The following is an 18,201-nucleotide window of genomic DNA, read 5'->3' as shown; positions in this document are numbered from 1 at the left end:
AGGAGAAATAAACATGTATGGGGTGGCTCCTGTGTGCTGGGCTCTGCATTGAGCATAAACATACTGAGCATAAGCCCATGTATAGTGGGCACTGAACTGTACCAGGCACTAAGCTAAGGGCTTCCCATATGCTCTTTACTCCTTACACAAATGAGACAGGTATCAAGACAAGTCAAATATCCATTCTCTGGATGAGGAAATAAAACCTCAGGTTAGGCAGTAACTTGGCCAAGGCATGTGGCACTGCCAGTCTCCAACTCAGAGCTATCTGATGCCAGGGTCTGTGTGCTTTCTAAGGTTCCATGCTGAATCCACACCTAATAGTTTCTGAAGTTGTGTGACTTTACTGACAGGTTAAGGAGAGCAGAGAGGCTTGGAAAGGTGCTTGAGAGTTGTGGGAAAATTGTCACCCTAGATCTACTGACTCATGGGAGAGATGGGTGGGTAAGCTCTCTGCTCCCTTAGGTTGTGAGGCCCTAAAATGTACCTTTTCCCCGGGGCACCAGCACCCAAGCTCACATCCACCCCCTTACTGCCTGCTCTGCACAAGTCCCTATGGGGTCTGGGAACTTCTGTGGTCTCTCCTGGAGGAGCTGCCCTCACTCCCCCATTCCTGGCTCAGGCCCAGGGCTCCAGGCTCCTCTTGGCCTCTCCTTTCAAGCCTCCAGAGCCTACAGATTGTGCCACGTTGGCCCGATGACCCAAAAACAGGTGGAAACTCCCCTCTCTGACCCTTCTTTTCTCTTCTCCTGACCCCCACTCCCCAATCTCATGTTATCAGTTTGCTAGTGATTGTAGGACCCAGATTTAGCTAGACCTCAGCAAAAGGTAAGTAACTCTGGCCATCACTATGTTTTTGGGATCCTGGTTTCTCTTGATTTCTCTCCTAGACCCCTTAAAATCTCTCACAAGCTGTGACAACTTTCCCCTCCCCTCCCATCACTCTGCTGTCTCTTCCAGCCTCTCCTTTCTTGAGTTCTCACTGAAGCCCTTTTCAGCTCTGGCCAAGGGGAATAGCCTTTTTGTCGTTCAGCTCCACCTACCCTCCGCTGAGAGTATGTCACAGTCTTCCCTTGTACTCTCCTTCTTCCACTGGTTCTTGATTTTAATCTAGCAGACAGGTGCCTGGGGGCATTCTGTTTACTGAGCCCCAGACACTTGCTATGTTCTCCTCGCTGTGCACAACTCCAATGTGCTCCCGTCAGACGGGCCTCCACCTTCACAGGCTCAGCCTCGAACCCCAGTTGTTTCCATGCAATTTCATCTCTTGCCTTTGCTTCCATGGGAAGCCAAGCCGCGGTGGGCCGTGTAATGTGAGAAGGACCTCTTAACCACATTGAGTGGCTATAATGAGTTGCCAGCCTCGTGGGAACTCAGATCAGAGGAAGCAAGAGAGCAGAATGTCAGCCCAGATTATCCATGTGGAGCTGACGGAAGAACTGGCTCTTAGTGGGTCCATTAACTGCATGACCCACGGCCTAGCCCAGAAGGTGAGAGCTGGGAATTGCGGGAGGCCAGGAGGCTGTCTGCACGGCCCTGGCTGCTTTCCTGCCAGAGGGATGATTCTGCCAAGATGTTACACCAGATGGAAGTAGCCAGAAGAGAGGGAGGGGTGGACCCAGAATGGACCCACTTTTTCGCCTGTCTGATAGCTGCATCTTGAACACTGTCCTAGGCACTGGTGGGTGACACCGTTTTCTGCCTTCACAGAGCTAATAGTTTCAATCTACTTTCAGATAATCAAATCCCAGGTAACAGCGGTTGTAGCTCTCTGCAAACCGTCAAATTTCCTGATTAGCATAAAAGCAACAGACATCAATAATGCATTTTATAAAGCATCTGTGAAGAACTGGGAAACAGTTATAGAATGACCTCATTGCTTCCTTCCTACAAACATAAGTACCATGGGAAAAGATGTATTGCTACTATATCCTGCCTCTACAGAAATCCAAGGGAAAAATGATACTGTTCTACACTTTAGTTGTGGTTAGTTATCTTATGAGACTGAGATTTTAAACATCCCTGATGCCAAGGAATCCTGAGAATGTATGCCCTAACACAAGGGTTGGCAATATTCTACTCAAACAAAGATGGAGTATGCACTGTCCCTGCCGTCTCACTGATTTATGAAATTCCACCTGTTAATACTTTCTAGAGCCACAACCAATAACCTCTGTCCGTACTGCCTACCCCTGCCAAAATATAGCTGGCACATAACACGAACACACACAACCCACTACCGTCAACATTTCCCTGCTCAAGACAGGCAGGGCTTTGTCCCCATTACACATACATGCATTCACTTGTGCCTACTGGCATGCCAGAAATATGGCTCAGAACTTTGGCACCCTACTTTGGGAAGGAAGTATTGCCAGGGAAGCCCAGAAATGGTATCTGAAGCTGGAACTCTTCCCCCTTCACAGCTGGTTCCATGGGGAGCTTTCTTCAGAAAATCCTATTAGCCTCTCTTCTCCAAGCCTACCAATCACAAACTTTGGGGCTGCTTTCACCCTGGGCTACAGTCTGTCTGGTTAGTTAATTTGGGTAAAACAAGTTAGAGTTGCTACTGCTTCTCACTAGGTTTTCTTGTTCTGTGTTCTCTGTTTCAGCATTGGTTGGAGTTTACGAAGTCTGTGGTGAAGCAATTGAGATGTAAGTATTCATCATGAAAAGGTGGGAAGCCTCATCCCTGGGGAGGGTGGAATGAAACCTCCCACTTTTAGTAAGTCTTGGTAATTGTCCACTGTCCTGGTATAAGTTGGCCTTAAACATGTGACGATTTTCTTATGATAGTTCAGAAGCTTGTGCGTCCCAGGGGGGAGGGAAGCCTAGTCAGCCTCAGGGAAGGGTCTTTCCTGAAATGGGCACATCTTTGTCTCTGCAGCCCAGCCTCCATTCACCATGTGTTTCCGAGTGAAGTTTTACCCCGCAGATCCTGCAGCCCTGAAAGAAGAGATAACCAGGTAAGGCTGAACTCCCCTCAACTACTAAGACCTGTTGGAGAGGATAGGAAAGAAGGATTCTTAGATCCTCTATTTTGGAAGCTTCTAACTCTTATAAGGAAGCAATCTTCCTAAATATAGCATTACTTTTGTATTTTATTTCCACATGCTTTCTTTACTCACCCCCTCAATAAAACTGGAACAGAGTGAGCTTCTTTCCTTCAAGGAGTGTGAATACTTCATTTAAACTAGTCATCTACAAATGGACCTGGAGTAACTAATTAATAAAAAGCATTTTTTTTTTCCTTTACCAAGGATGTGGCCACCATGGATGCTTTTGGAGAGGGTGGGCTGCTTTTGTTGGCAGTGAGAAGGGCTGAAATAGACTCCAGTGGCCTAATGTACTTAGGACATGCCAAAGCAAGACATTGAAAAGTAAGCTGGGAAATACTGAAGATTTTAAATCCAAGTGGATAAACTCCAGTGTGCTGACAGATCAAGTCCATGATAAACCTCTCATTGTGGGGATCATGTTCTGTGGTGGGCAGACAGCTGCATGGAATGAATCCTATCTCATCCAGCACCACTTGAGAATAAGAAAAAACTTCCGTGCCCACATCATCCTACAAGAGAGTCAAAGAATAGGAGCTTCAAATCTTCCCCAAGGTTTTGTTTATACGAGCCAATTTCACTCTAAAAGGCCTGTCTCAGAGATTCAGTTATGCTCTGTAACAGGGATCCTTAATTTTTATATCAGAAGTATCTAATTTTGGGGCACCTGGGTGGCTCAGTCAGTTAAGTGTCTTCCGTTGGCCCAGGTCATGATCCCAGGGTCCTGGGACTGAGCCCCACATCAGGCTCCCTGCTCAGTGAGGAGTCTGCTTCTCCTTCTCCCCTCCCTGCTCATACTAGTGCTCTCTCTCTCAGAAATAAATAAAATCTTAAAAAAAAAAAAAAAAACACCTAAATTTGACATTAGCAGAATATTGGTATTACCTTGTAGAGGGTGGGGCCTTATATCAAGAGGTGATGTCAGGGAATCCTAGAGCTGAAAACAGACAGCTGCCAGCTCTCTACTTCCCCTCAAAACCTTGGAGACTGCAGAGATTGGGATGAAGTTATTGCTAGTTATATAGACTCTGTCATATAAGGCCTTGCAATCAGTCTACCTCCAGATATTGAACTGCTTGGGAGAATTCCAAAGAAAGGAAAAAGGAAGGAAGAAGGGAGGAAGAAATATGGACTTATGTTCACTTCCTTTTTTCGAAGAGCATGCCACTAGCTTTAGGTCAGATAAGAGGTGAGTTCCTCTGAGAGGAAAAATGGCAGAAATGGGGGGAGAAGAGAGCAAGAAACAGGACTAAGTAGTGCAAAGGAAGCAAAAAAGTGGGACAGGGAGGAAAAGTGGCTTCTCCACATAGGCCCTAGGGGAGGTTGGGGTGAATCTTGCGGCTGAGTCGCAAGGATGAGGAAGGCTCTTTCCTCTGGATGCTTGAGGCAGTGTACACACACCAACTTGAAGCACTGAGGCCAGTGAGTGTGTAGTTACAACCAAACTTCATGCTCCTTATTGGGCATAGAAACTGCAGGTTCTGCTCGTCCACATGGAAATGGATGTGGCTCCCACTTTCCTTTTGAAAACCAAGCTCATCCACATTACAGGAAGCAATCTTGTAGTTTTAGGAGCGCTAGCCCACCCTGCTCAGGACCTTCAGAGTATTTGCCTCACTCTGAGCCTATCCCTCTCCCTATTACCCACTTCTCTGCCAAAAGAGGTGATGATGCCAGGGCAGACCCAGAAGGCCACATTCCTGTCCACGTGTCAGGGCATATTTAACACATCTTTCTTGAGAACCTAGCGCCTTGCTTCCTAACACCACACCTCAGGATTGCCTGGTCTCCACCTCACTAGACCAACAGTGAGGTTGACAGGGATCATTCTAACAACTCAGTGAGCAGCCAGTGAGAGAGAGTACAGCAAACACATGGGTTTCTATTTGATTAAAGGGAAGAAATATATGGTTATCTTGGCCCTGAGGAGGAGCTCTTGACAATACAATCTTCTATTTTTTTTTTCAATACAATCTTCTAAATCAAATGTTACTACATAATACTAATGTACAGACACTCCTACTCAAGCAGCATAGATCTGGAAGCTCAGATCCTATTTTTGTCACTTCTCAGCTCTGTGCCTTGGACATAAGATATTTAACCTTCAGATCCCTTATTTATAAAATGAGGAGAGTAGTAGCTACCACATAGAATTTTTGGGAGGACTGACCACTACTAGGGTCTTGTACTTTGCAATACAGCCCCCAGCAAACCTTGCATTGAGCATAGACTGCCAGATTGATTATGGTCTGTGGACCCCCAAGGACTGTGCATGGGGCACAAGTAGTTAGCTCAGCCTTCTCTCCTTTGCTGATGTGAAAAGGCACTTCTTTTCTGATAATCTCCACTCCTCCTTTGTCCTTTTCCCCCACCAGCTAGAGTCCTAACACTTAAGCAGCTAACTTTTGAGAACTCAGAGGAAAAAACCATCCCAGGTAATCAGTCATCCAAGTCTTGGTGGCCCAGGATGAGGACCATGGTCAGGCCTCTCTCCAAGTCAGTAAACTTCAAAGGCACAGACAAGGATGTGAGCTCCTTCTCCTGCACACATCTGTGCTGAGCATCCTCAACTCTTCTCCCCTTGCTCTCTACCTCACCAGCCTTCCTTCCCTAGAATGCATTTTCCAAGCCTTGTTGGGGTGTGAAGCACAGGGTTCCTGGGCCTGATTTGGACTCTTTGTGCCTTTCCCTCCATGAAGCATTATGTGGAGGCCTTGGAATTAGCCAAATCTTCCTCCTCATTCATGTCCCTGCTGATCTTGAGAGAGCAGGTACCTGCCCCAGCTTCACTCAATACTCGTAATTCATTCCTGGCTTAGAGCCCTCCTTGCCACCTTCCTGCCAAACTAATTCAACTGTCAGTGTGTTTTTTCCTAGCAATATTGGTCCTAAATTTCAATGCCATCTCAACTATTCCCATAAAGCCAGAGTGAGAGGAGGGGATGAAATAGGGAGTAAAGAACTGTGCTTCAATTTATCTCTTGGACTCTTCCCAGATGATAAATTTAGTTGCCAAATCCTGATTAATCTCTGTTGTCATTTTTTAGAGTAATAAATAGATTTTCTTGTCTAAAGACAAGGCAGAGAAAATGGGGATTAGGCACCAGATTTAGCATTTAACAGGGACCACAGGTGCATTAACTCTGTGGAAGGATCAAATAGTAGAAGGAAACGGAGTGCAAATGGGGCCCCGCCTCCTAAGGAAATAAACTGACACATGTCTGAGTGGGGGTGCTCACAAAAATATGAACAGAATAAATATATGCGTGAATGAAAGGAGTTTATAGGTCATTAATTCCTTTGATGAACATCACTTAAGCATACCCTAGGCTAAGATGGCCTGGCAAGTGTTTTCTATAAAGGCCAGATAGTATTTTAGACTTTGTGCACCATATGGTCTCTGTCACAACTACTCAGTTCTGCCTTTGCAGTGTGAACGCAGCCAGAGACGATACCTAAATGAATGAGTATGGCTGCATTCCAATAAAATTCTATTTGATTGGAAACTCTGATGGCAGGCCAAAATTTGCTGACCCCAGACTAAGGCATCGAAAAGAACTGGGTTCAAATTCCAGGTTGTTCTTTTTAACTCCCTCTGAGACAAGGCAAGCAACAGTCTCTCCAGTCAGTTTTCTCATCTAAAAACAGGAAAAAAAAAACCATAGTCACCTAACAGAGTTGTCATGAGGACTGCATGAGAGAGTATGTGTTAAACCGTACACCGTGGGACCACCTGGCTGGCTCAGTCAGTACAGCATGTGACTCTTGATCTCAGGATTGTGAGTTCAAGCTCCACATTGGGCATGGAGACTAGTAAAAAGAAAAAAACTAAAAAACAGTACAGTGTGTGGCTCACATGCATTCCGTAAATCATTATTATTTTGTTTTGTTATGGTTTTGTCATCTGTCTCTCTGTTGTAACGTAAGCTCCCTAAGAGCAGAGATTCTGTTTTATTCCTTATGTATTCCCAGCACCCGTGGCAGTGCCATGCACATGTAAGTGCTCAGAACTGGACGGATGGATGGACAGGCGGATGGATGATGGGTGGGAGGGAAGGTGAGTAGGTGAGGTAGGCATAGGATGTACAGGCTCTATAGAATATTAAAAGTATAGGGCAGCCCCAGTGCCGCAGCGGTTTGGCGCTGCCTGCAGCCTGGGGTGTGATCCTAGAGACCCGGGATCGAGTCCTATGTTGGCCTCCTTGCATGGAGCCTGCTTCTCCCTCTGCCTGTATCTCTGCCTCTCATTCTCTCTCTCTCTCTCTCTCTGAATAAATAAATAAAATCTTTAAAAAAAGAATATTAAAAGTAAATTTAAAGAACATCTCTGACCGCAAGGAGATGATTATAAGATTATAAAGGAAGCTAGGGACAAAGAATCTAATGAAGGAAAGTCAGGGCCCAAGTAAGAACTCTTTGGAGAAACTCTTCAGGGAAAATTAAAAAAAAAAAAAAAAAGAAGAAAGAAGAAAGAAAGAAAGAAGGAAAGAAAGAAAGAAAGAAGAAAAGAAAGAAAGAAAGAGAAAAGAAAGGAAAGAAAGGAAAGGAAAAAAAAAAAAACTCTTCAGGAGACGCCAGTTTTTTCCAGAGTTCAGAACCTTTCATTCTGGAACCATCTGTGGATTCATCTCCTCCCTCTGTTACCAGAAAGTACAGCGCCACAGCCAATGCCTTGGGGAGATGTACATGTCACAGAAAGGCAGGTTTTCCTTGGCTATCCTTTTAGGTTGTCACTTACTCTGCCTTCAGATGGTCCCTGTGTTACCTCAGACAAGTCATTCTACATGAAGTCTGAACTTCTGTTTCCTCATGTATAAGATGAGAGAACTAGGCTCTTTAACTCCTATTCTGAGATTAGGTGACCCAACTAGCCTGCTCTTCAGGAGCTGGCTGGGCTGGGCGGCCCTGGCAGGCTGACCTCTCCCCTGGTAACAAAGTGGCCCCAGTGGCAGTATCTCAGGCAACAAGATAGTCTTCCTTAGCCCCATGTGTGACAGGGGAGAATATGCCATATTCTCTTGAGAATAGGTCTAGGGATGCTATGAGTCATATGGACATATTTTCATATCCAACAACAGCAAGTCATTGGTTATCTCCTTCAATGAACTAAACACAAAGCTTGATGAAAGCCACTGTGGCAGAAAAGGGAGGGGGGACCCCTAGTACAGCTCTGTCCCCTGAAGCTGATGGTCAATTCTCTCATGAGCTCACTTCTTCTTGTCTTCTAAAGCAGTGCTTTGTTTTTTAGGATGTTGACTTGCCCCCCCTCCCTTTCCCTATCCTATACAGTTGCTGCTTCATTGCCTGACAATGTTCCCGTGGTCTTACCCTTGATCCCCCATAGCTGTCCTACCTCTGGAAGTCTGAAGAAACCCCACCCAGCAGTGGAAAGCCTGTATCCTTTCCAGCTCACTGGAGGCACCCACCATGGACCCATCGATAAAGATGCCTCATAAAGACAGTGATTCTCAGTGTCAGGAGACTGAGTGGAAAGGGAGCAAATCAGAAGCTCTAGCAGGGCTTTTCAAACCCAGGAGACACACACAGATTCTTAAGTGCTCCCCCCAGTGGATGTTCTCCTCACTGCCACATTGAGAATCATTGCCCAGAGCCTTTTTGTCCCTTTGAAATATGTCCTTTGACAGTATGTGCTGCCCCTGAATTGTGGACAGAGAGAGGTATAGAGGGAGTGATATATGAACTCAGGACCAGGGAATGGTCATTGATTGAGGGACAAAAGTTTCGCCTCCACATCCTGCCAAAGCCTGTGGGAGGTGGGAGTTGGAGCAGTGAGAGGCAAGGAAACACTCCTCACCCCTCCTCCTGCCACCCTCCTCTCCCCTCTGCTCCCCACTTTTGTCTACTTCCCTCTTTCCCATACGGAGGTGTGGCATTTTGCTGTGGGAAGCAGAATGAAGACAAGTAGATTTGGTAGCTCCCTCTTAATTATTCACTCTACATGATGTCTTTTTCTTTCAGTTTTTCATGGCAAACACTGAGGCAGAGTGCGACTGCTGGTGGCAGTGGTAGGGTGAAGAGTGGAGTTCTTATCAACTTCCAGACTAAAGTACTTATCTTCCCTTTGGTTTGAGGAGGGCCATCCTGATTTGGTTGGATTGATGCTTTCAAATATTTCTAGGACAGTGCTTCTCAAACTTTATATGTAAGTCACCTGGGGATATTGTTAAAAACAATTCAGTAGATCTAGGATGGGCCATTTCCAACAAGCTCCCAGCTGATGCTGACATTCCTGATTTGTGGGCCACACTTTGAGTGTGGGCCTTAAGAGGGAAGGTTTAATTTCTCCTGCATTTGTTAATTATTTGCATCAGTGAGCCCACGCTCTCAGGTCAGAGTCACCTGCTGGTATCCCACCCCACCCTAGAAGTTACATTGTCACTGGTCCTCTTTCTTTCTAGCATTTGCACAGGATCAAATGGTCATAGAATCCTCTATAGTATTCCACAGCCTGAAAACAGAAGCAATGGAAACCTCTAGTTGTCCAGAAAAGGCCCAACTTTTTTGTTTCAGACTGATGGAGTTTAGGGGAATTTTACTACATTTCCACTACTCCCATAGAGATTCTTTACTTATCTAGGGCTAACAGAGTGCCATAAAACTTAGCTTAAAATGATAAGCATTTATTATTTCTCCATTGCTGTGGGCCAGGAATTCAGGAGTGGCTTAGCTGGGTGGCTCTGGCTCAGGGTCTCTCCTGGACTTGCAGTCATCTGAGGGTCTGACTGGAGAATTCACTTCTTTATGACCTGGTTTCAGATGTTAGACACTACCACTTCTGCTTTATTCTGTTTGTTAGAAGCAAGTCACTAAGTCCAACCTATACCCTAAGGGAGAGTTAAGCTCTACTTCTGGAAATGAGGAGTATCAAAGAATCTGTGGGCATATTTCTAAATCCCCATAGATGCCCCAGGCCAAGGCATCACTGTGGTAGGTGACACACTTAAGGGTTTGATATCCTTGGCTTTTGCTCTTCTTGGGGCACCTGTAAAGTTTTGAACATCAGAGGCCTACTCCTTGTAAAGACATTTCAAAAGAGAATCAACAATTCCATTCCACTGTGACTGGGTCCACCCAACTCCTTGTGAAACTTCAAAGCAGCTATAATTCAAGGAGGGCTGTATAACATAATGACCAAGAGCCAACCTCAAGAATCTTAGAGTCCTGAATTTGAATCCTGGCACTGCCACTTCCCTGCCACTTAGGCCTCAGTGTCCTTATCTTACAAAGGGGAAATAATACACTGTATGTTAATTATACTGGAATTAATTTTTTAAGGGGGGGATAATAGTACCTATTTCAAAGTATTAGGTAAGAATTAGTTGAGATACTGCATATAAAGTGCATAACACCTGGACTGGCAGATAGTAAGTGCTCAATACATATCAGCTACTATTAGCTGTTAGTCTCAAGGTCCTGCTTGCATCTGAGGTGAGAGTTTCCTCTCCTTGAAGAAATGCTAGCCACAAGTTTCTATGCTTCCTTCACAGGTGCCCCTTTTTACACCTTATTCAAATTCCGAGAGGTCCAGTTGAGCTCTGCCAATTACTGAAGGCTGTTCCACACATGGGCAAACTGTCTTGGCAAGCCAAAGGCAGAAATCTTCCTTGGGCTATTTCCTTCACCAGCCGTTCCATTTCTTAAGAAACAGCAGCCAGAATCCATGGCAGAGAAAGGCCCAGTTGGCCCCTCTCTGCTGACATGTTACTTTGTTAGCACTGAACGGGCCAAGGCTGGCTCCTTCCAAAACCCAGCACTGGAGTGGGGCACAGTGCTTTTGCCAGGAAGCACCATTTCTGTTTTGAGCTACTGAAGGAAACTTGACAGGTTGTTTTGAATTGAACCCCAAATCAGTTTGGGGCAAAGTACTTGAAAGTCTTCAGGAAAATAGAAAGCACATTTGTTCTGTGGTACATTTTAAGTTTGTTGTAATGTAGTAAAAAAGTGCCCTAATGGGAATTTTGATAGGTTTATATTATAGCCTTATGTCTTTAAAGCCATCAGAGATCTCTTTTCTAGTTCAGCCTCTGTTTTCTCTCCAGGTACTTAGTCTTCCTACAGATCAAAAGGGATCTCTACCATGGCCGCCTCCTCTGTAAGACATCAGATGCCGCCTTATTAGCAGCTTACATCCTTCAAGGTAATGACTTTTGACAAGATGAATTTGCTTCTCATGCTAAGTACTGATTATATTATTTCAGTTACCACAGATGACTTACTCCTTGGATATAAACAGTATCTAACTTGAAGCAGAGTCTGAGTGGGAGGGCTTTGCCTAGACACCCTAGGTCCAGAAACCTCTGACCACTTAACCCTAAACTGTGCCTAAGGTCTTTCTGCTAGCACCTTTAGGTTACTGAGACACTGGAGAGTCATCTGGATCAATTTTTTCCTAGCCTTCCATGCAAATCTCAAAAGTGTGAAGTATCTTGGAATTCTGGTGTCCCTTTCAGAGACCTTTCCATTCAGAGTGGTCAAAGTTGGAATGTTTACGAACAACAGACACGTTTCCTAGCATCCTAATAAGGTAGAGTTGAATCTGTACCCAGCTGATGACAACTGCTTTTCTTCCCACTGCAAAACAGCAGGAAAGGTATGCACTCTTCATCTATATGACACCTTCTTCCATGAAGTGCAGGAGCTCCGAAGTGCCACTTCTAAGACTTCTCAGTCCTTTGGTCCTGAACATGTCACCAGATTATTCAGGACCATAACACTATAATCATAGTTTCCATCAAAGAATCTGAACACTTAATTAGAAATCTGTGAACTCCAGGAAGCTACTTTGTGAAAAGAAACTGAAAAATGCTTGCCAATAAGAAACTACAGCTCTTTTGTTAAGTGTCATAGCTGCATTAAGAATGTAAAAGTCAACAAATTGTTACTTTAACTTCTGAGACTCCTGTTTTTAAAAAATCACCTAAGTAGCAAGTCTAGAAGGCGCTTGCCAACTCTAAGTACCCAAAAAGGCCCCCTTCATTTTTAAAGAACTTAGTCCTAAGTGAGATTTTAAACCCCTGCCTTTCATTCAGATTTACCCTGACAACTATATAGAATTCTTTTTTTTTCCTTTGAAGAAGTAATTGATGTCCAATATTGATGTTTTCCATGTGGAACTTTCTATATCAAATCAAAATAAATGGCTCAAGGTCACTCTGGACTGTAGACCCAGAGAAGCTTTTAGTCTCTTGCTGAATGATAGAAATTCCCAAGTAATTTGTAAGACACAATGAGCAGATTTGTGCACAAGTATAATATTCAGCTGTGAGAGGAAGGCACATTTTCCTCTTAATATTTACTACTCCATCAAGATTTCTCAGGCCCTGGTTGTGATTCTCACTAAGGAAGGAGAAAGGACAACCACAAAACAGCTGGCACTTTGTGACATACTTCCTCCTAACATATGCATGATGTTCCCTGTGGTGCATTTCCTGTGCAGAGGGATGGGTTCTGATTTGCTTTGTGGAGAGTACCATGGACCTACCACCCTCATCTCCGCAAAGCTCATGGATCTGAGATCCCAGCAGCTTTAGGGATGGACTCTCTTCCCTAAATGAGCAGAGGAGAAAGCCTTGCCCCAGGCAGAAAACTAGGAAATCAGCCTTAGGACCTGGTGCACCGGAACTCAATGGGTAGTTTTAACCAGTCTTCCCATTCTGAGGTTCTCTTGAAGGGGCTTGACACCTGGTCAGCCCTCAATGAATATTTACTCAAATGTATTCACTTGATTTGATGCGATTTCGACTGAGATTTGAGTTCCGAGTTTGGGTCATGGCTCATTCATCATGTGTCCCTGCCAAAATCGTCAAGATTGAGACTTGACTTCTGATCTGGCTCAGGCCCGAAACTCTTTATCTTTCTGATCAAGCTGTTTCCTGCGCTGCTACAAAGAGCATTGATCCCAGGCCCTTTTCCCACAGCTGAATGGATAAAGACCGTGCGTGATGCAGGCTTCTGCTCTTTTATTGGGGATTTTCTTGTGGTGAGCACAGAACACAAGCTTGGCTCTGGTGTCTCTGCTTAGACTTCATATCAACCCAGAGAGCACACCTGGGAAAACGAAGGTGGGCATGCTTCTGAGGGGCATGCCCTCTGCCCAACACATAGCCATGCTCAAGAGCCATCGTTCTTTGGAAATTTGGTGTGTACTTTGGCTTTTGCTCTGTGTATTAACTTCTTGTTGCTCTACCAAGTGATGATTTACCTATCTCCACAATTGTTTTATTCTGCTTTCCTTTTGCAAGCGGAGATTGGGGATTATGACCCAGGGAAACACCCAGAAGGCTACAGCTCCAAGTTCCAGTTTTTCCCAAAACATTCAGAGAAGCTGGAAAGGAAAATTGCTGAGATTCACAAGACAGAACTCAGGTACGTGACACTCAGTTCAGGCTCAGGACATTCTGTCCCCCATAGTCTGAATATATAAGCCCTGTGCACTGCAGCCTCTGCTCCCACAGACCCAGTCCTCCTGATTCTGGGTTGTAGCATTTTCAGTATTCTACTGATAGCCCCAGCCCTATAGTATAGGCTAAGGTTTGAGGGCAAATTATATTGTGAGACATAAAGATTGGCCTCTGAAAGGTATTTGGTTAAGATAAATGAAGAGACAGAGAGAAGCACGGACTAGGGAAAAGGAAAAGAAAAACATAAAAGAAACAAAAGAGAAAACAGATGAAAAAAAAGATGAGAGGAAGCATGTGAAAAAATGGGCAAGCCTCTACCTTCAGTCCGTGGCAGTGTGACAGGTGGCTTCTGGGTCAGTAGATGGGGACTGTGCAGGGTGGCCTGGTTCATAAATGCTGGGGGTGCCCTGAGAGCACTTGGTTCAGGGGCTATGTCTTCAGTTCTGTCTCACTCAACCCCACAGCCCTCACACAGAGGGAAGGAGGGGAGAAGCAGCTAGAAACAAGAGGCTTGTCCTCCTCAGATTCTCTTAGTTTGCCCAGAATATACCAAATTCCATGAAACAGCATTAATGTATCCTTTCGCACATATAAATACAAAGATTTTCTACAAAGATTGATTTGGAAAACAAACAAAAATAAAACGCGCACACACACAAAATCCAGCCTGGGTGGCTCAGCTGGTTGTGTTCAACTCTTGATTTCAGCTCAGGTGATAATCTCAGAGTCATGAGATTGAGCCCTGTGTCCAGCTCTGCACTCAGAGGAGAGTCTACCCCTCTCCCCCTCACACATGCTCTAAAATAAATAAGTCTTTAAAAATATAAAATATGTAAAAACCAGTATTGTGTATGCACTCTACTTTGTGTGGCATACTAGAGCACATAAACCCCAAGCTGATAAACTTTAAAGAAAAAGGACATATGCAATGCAGTGCTGTAAAATAAAACATGCCATATTAGTATGTTACAATTTGTAAAAATCTTTTTAAATGTGTAGCTGCCTTCTGGGGGAAGGGTAATGCCCAAGGGGGAGAGGAAATATTTCTAATGTTAATATTAAGCTTCAGCTTAATATTGGGCTGGCTCCCACCCTCCCAAGGGAGTGAAGACACCTATTAGAGGTGGAATCCTACCCGCCCCCATCCCTCTCCCTTCGCAGGTGTGGCCTCTCGCGAGCAGGCCGGCTCCTCCCATCACTGTTAGGGAAATAGCGGCCCCTTGTGGTAAAGGTCAGAACAAACATGGACTTGAGAGCTCTAGGTTCATTCAAAGATCAGGGATGTGCTGGGATAGCCAGGAGCCACTGCCAGGAGAGTGTTAGATGTCAGAGCAGTGGGGACAGATGTCTAGAAACCTAGTAGGAGACAGGGAACCCTCGCAAGAAATGATGCCCACTTTGAGGGTCCTGGAGGCTTGGGCCTGCTCCAGGAGTGAATGGAGCCCACAAGACCCTCCAGTTTCTGGACAGGGAATGAGGAAGCTCCCTAGAAGGGCAGTGGTGCTCAGCTGCCTCTGGTGCCTGGCCTTCTGCCTGCCACATAAACTTTTGCCAGATACCTTCCCCGTGCCTCAGGTGTGCTGGTGGCTGTAGAACTCTGCAGTCAGTATAATGTCTGCTTACCCAGGTTGGCCTCATCTTCATTCTGTAAAAATGTGTTTCCTTGCTGCAACTCTGACATGAGTTCCTGAAGGGCCCAGACTGTGCACTGTATTTCTTGGTAGGTTTTTCAGCAAGCAGCACAGAGGCTGGCACATAAGTGTGCTGATTGATGCCTCTCCAGAGGGACAGTACGGGGAATCTGGCCTGCTCCTCCCCGCTCTGCCTTGAATTCCTGCCCACCAGCCATCGGAGTTTTCTTCCTGCCCACCAGCCATCAGCGCCATCAAGTTGTGGACTTGACAAACTGCCCACCCCTCTTGCAGCGAAACCAACCCAACATCTGTAGGAGTGTGTCTGCTTCACCAGGGCTCTGGACTCTGAGGGCGCCTGAGGTGACACTGCCACTGGTTCTGTGTGGAGCTCATGAAAGCACCTGCTAACAGGCAGTTGCAAATGCAATAATGCTAAAGGCCCTTTCCTCAGATGGCTCAGCATCGGAGCTGCTTTCTTCCTTTCTCTGCTTGTTTTCTTTGCATAGTCATCACCCTGTGCACAAAAGGAGCTATTGTGGAGTCTGGGGGAACTCAGCACTATCTCCTGCTGTCTTTTCACCCTCCATTCCCATGTTCCCTTTTAGTAAAGGAAGAGCGTTGGCAGCACCAGCAAGATATATGGGCCCCTTTGTATTTCAGTCTAGAGCTGATCACATACAAAAAATCCATGGCCCGCAGCCAGCTTATAATTGTGCTTTATTTGACCCTATAGTATCTGAAATTGTGTAATACCACATAAAAATCAGTATCTCTGCCTTGTTTTTAAAAGCACATCTAGCAATGGTGGGCCCTGCATTCCTGTATGACTATAGTCATACTACAGTCTCAGAGCTAAAGAGCAGCTGCCCTCATTCAGTGGGGTATCACTCCCCAGTTTGCCAGTCACCACCACTCCCTCCTGTCTCCATTCAGTCATTATGTAGCCTGCCTCAATCTGAAGACATTCAAGTTTTTGACTCCACACAGGAAACAAGTCTTTGGAAGAACTGGAGTATAAGACTTCCTGAAATACTTAAAAAAAAAAAAGATTTATTTTAGAGAAAGTGTGAGTGAGTGGGGAAGAAGAGGGTGGGACTCTTTCAAGCAGAATCCCCACTGAGCATGGAGCCTGACACAGGGCTTGAGCTCAGGACCCATGAGATCAGGACCTGAGCTGAAATCAAGAGTCAGACATTTAACGGACCGAGCCACCCCCTGAATGCTTCTTAAGGGGGGAGTTTACTGCAGGGGAATCTAGGAGAACAAGAAACCCTGAAATCATCTCATTCTCTTTATTCTAGTGGCCAAACACCAGCAACATCAGAGCTGAACTTTTTAAGAAAAGCACAGACCCTGGAGACATACGGAGTGGACCCTCACCCGTGTAAGGTAAGACCCTCATGGTCGGAGACTGCGCTGACCTTGAGCACATGCCTGCATCGGCCACTTTCAGGATCTGCTTGACTGGTTCTTTCAGTGACAGATGCCAGAAAAAAAGTCTCTTCTTTTGAAAACTCCTCTGGGTTCCATGCTGCATAATTTTGTGGTGCCACATCAATGTGAGAGGGTCCGAAGCAGTCAATCTAAATAACAAATCCAAAGCTGGGGCACCACTTTGGCAGCAATGGGTAATTTGGTGGAAATGAAGAGAGGAATGTGGAAGGCCCCCCACAAGGAATGATCAGAGGCCACTCAGCAGACTGCCCACCCTTCCCTGACCTGTAATCTAGTTTCTTTCCAAGAGCGAGGTTTATTGACTGTAGCAGCATAAGTCACTGCTCGGAACTGCAGTGGAGTTGCATTTAATTCCATTATGTGCCTGGGAGGGTGAGACAGGAACGAGCCAGGGAAGCTCTGCCCAGAGGAAACCTCTGTAATTGCTCTCATGTGTCTGGCATTTTGGAGAAGAGCTCAAGCAGCCACAGTCACTACAGAGAACAGTGAAGACACATGGCTTCCTCCCCTCTCTGTGACTCTGTCCCTCTACTTCATCTCTACATCCCTGTTGCTTTCACACTCCTAGTCTCTGCCTCAGTTTCTCCAGATTTTTGCCTCTCCCCACTACTGGAAACCTGTACCACCAGTAAAGCTGATTCTCAAACTAATCTGAGGGAGGAAGGACATTGATCTTTTTCTTCCTAACAAGGAGACACCATAAGTTTCCAACAAAAATTAAAAGAACAGAATAGAGGGGCACCTGGGTGGCTCAGTCAGTTGAGTGACCGACTCTTAATTTTGGCTCAGATCACGATCTCAGGGTCATGGGAGTGACCCTGTGTTGGGCTCCACACTCAGCCGAGAATCTGTTGAGATTCTCTCCCTCTCCCTCTGCCTGCCACTCAAATAAATAAATCTTTAAAAATGAATAAATAAGTGAATGAATAGATGAATGAAAGAAAGGAAAGAAAGAAAGAAAGAAAGAAAGAAAGAAAGAAAGAAAGAAAAAGAGAAAAGAAAAGAAAAGAAAGAAAGAAAAGAAAAGAAAGAAACAAACCCAGTAATGTAGGGGTAGAGCTGCATTTCCCGCGACCTCTTGGTGAAGTGATGGTACTTTGTGTTCTTGCATAGAATTTGATGCTGAAACTTCAAATATGAACTTTGAGAACATTCTGGCACTCAGAAATCCTGGTCACCTTTCCCACCCCACACAGTTCTCTATCCACCAGAACAACTTACTGCCAGATAACCCCTGTGTTCTTAGGGGCCAGCACTGTCAGGAAACACATTCATGCCTGTTAATACCAAAAAAAACCTTGATATATGGTTATTTACAAATGAACTAGTGAAGCTTACTAAATAATGCCCTTGTATGACAGATATAGTTTAACCTCCATGGATTGCTTGTATACTATCTGCAGGAGGCCTGCATAGAACTGAAGAGAGTTCCAGAGTCAGCTAGCCTTAGCTCCAGTACTGATCTCTGGCTTTCTGGGATCTTCATAGCCTGCTCTGCATCTTGCTTTCATCTATGTGAAAATACAGAGAGGGTACTCAGTGACTGGGCTCCACGAACTGCTGAGTCATTTCAGGACCTTAAAAGACATAGCTGCTCATAGCCAGTGATCTTCATCATAAGGTGCCAGGTCACCTCCA

General features: G+C 45.2%; 1 protein-coding gene across 7 annotated transcripts in view; it reads left to right on the top strand.

Annotated features, from left to right (window-relative positions):
- Positions 1-18,201, top strand: part of FRMD5 (FERM domain containing 5) — a 316,738-nt gene that overhangs the window by 273,304 nt on the left and 25,233 nt on the right. For all 7 annotated transcript variants that reach the window (XM_049104098.1, XM_025472965.3, XM_025472967.3 and 4 more), the window contains exons 3-7: positions 2,610-2,652; positions 2,885-2,963; positions 11,114-11,211; positions 13,316-13,439; positions 16,410-16,497. In XM_049104098.1, the coding sequence (XP_048960055.1) occupies positions 2,610-2,652; positions 2,885-2,963; positions 11,114-11,211; positions 13,316-13,439; positions 16,410-16,497 (432 nt within the window). The remainder of the gene's footprint in view (positions 1-2,609; positions 2,653-2,884; positions 2,964-11,113; positions 11,212-13,315; positions 13,440-16,409; positions 16,498-18,201) is intronic.

This window comes from Canis lupus, chromosome 30 (assembly GCF_003254725.2).
Source record: "Canis lupus dingo isolate Sandy chromosome 30, ASM325472v2, whole genome shotgun sequence".
NCBI classification, from domain to species: domain Eukaryota; kingdom Metazoa; phylum Chordata; class Mammalia; order Carnivora; family Canidae; genus Canis; species Canis lupus.
Note: the sequence above shows the minus strand (reverse complement) of the source record. Positions and strands in the feature narration are given on the sequence as shown.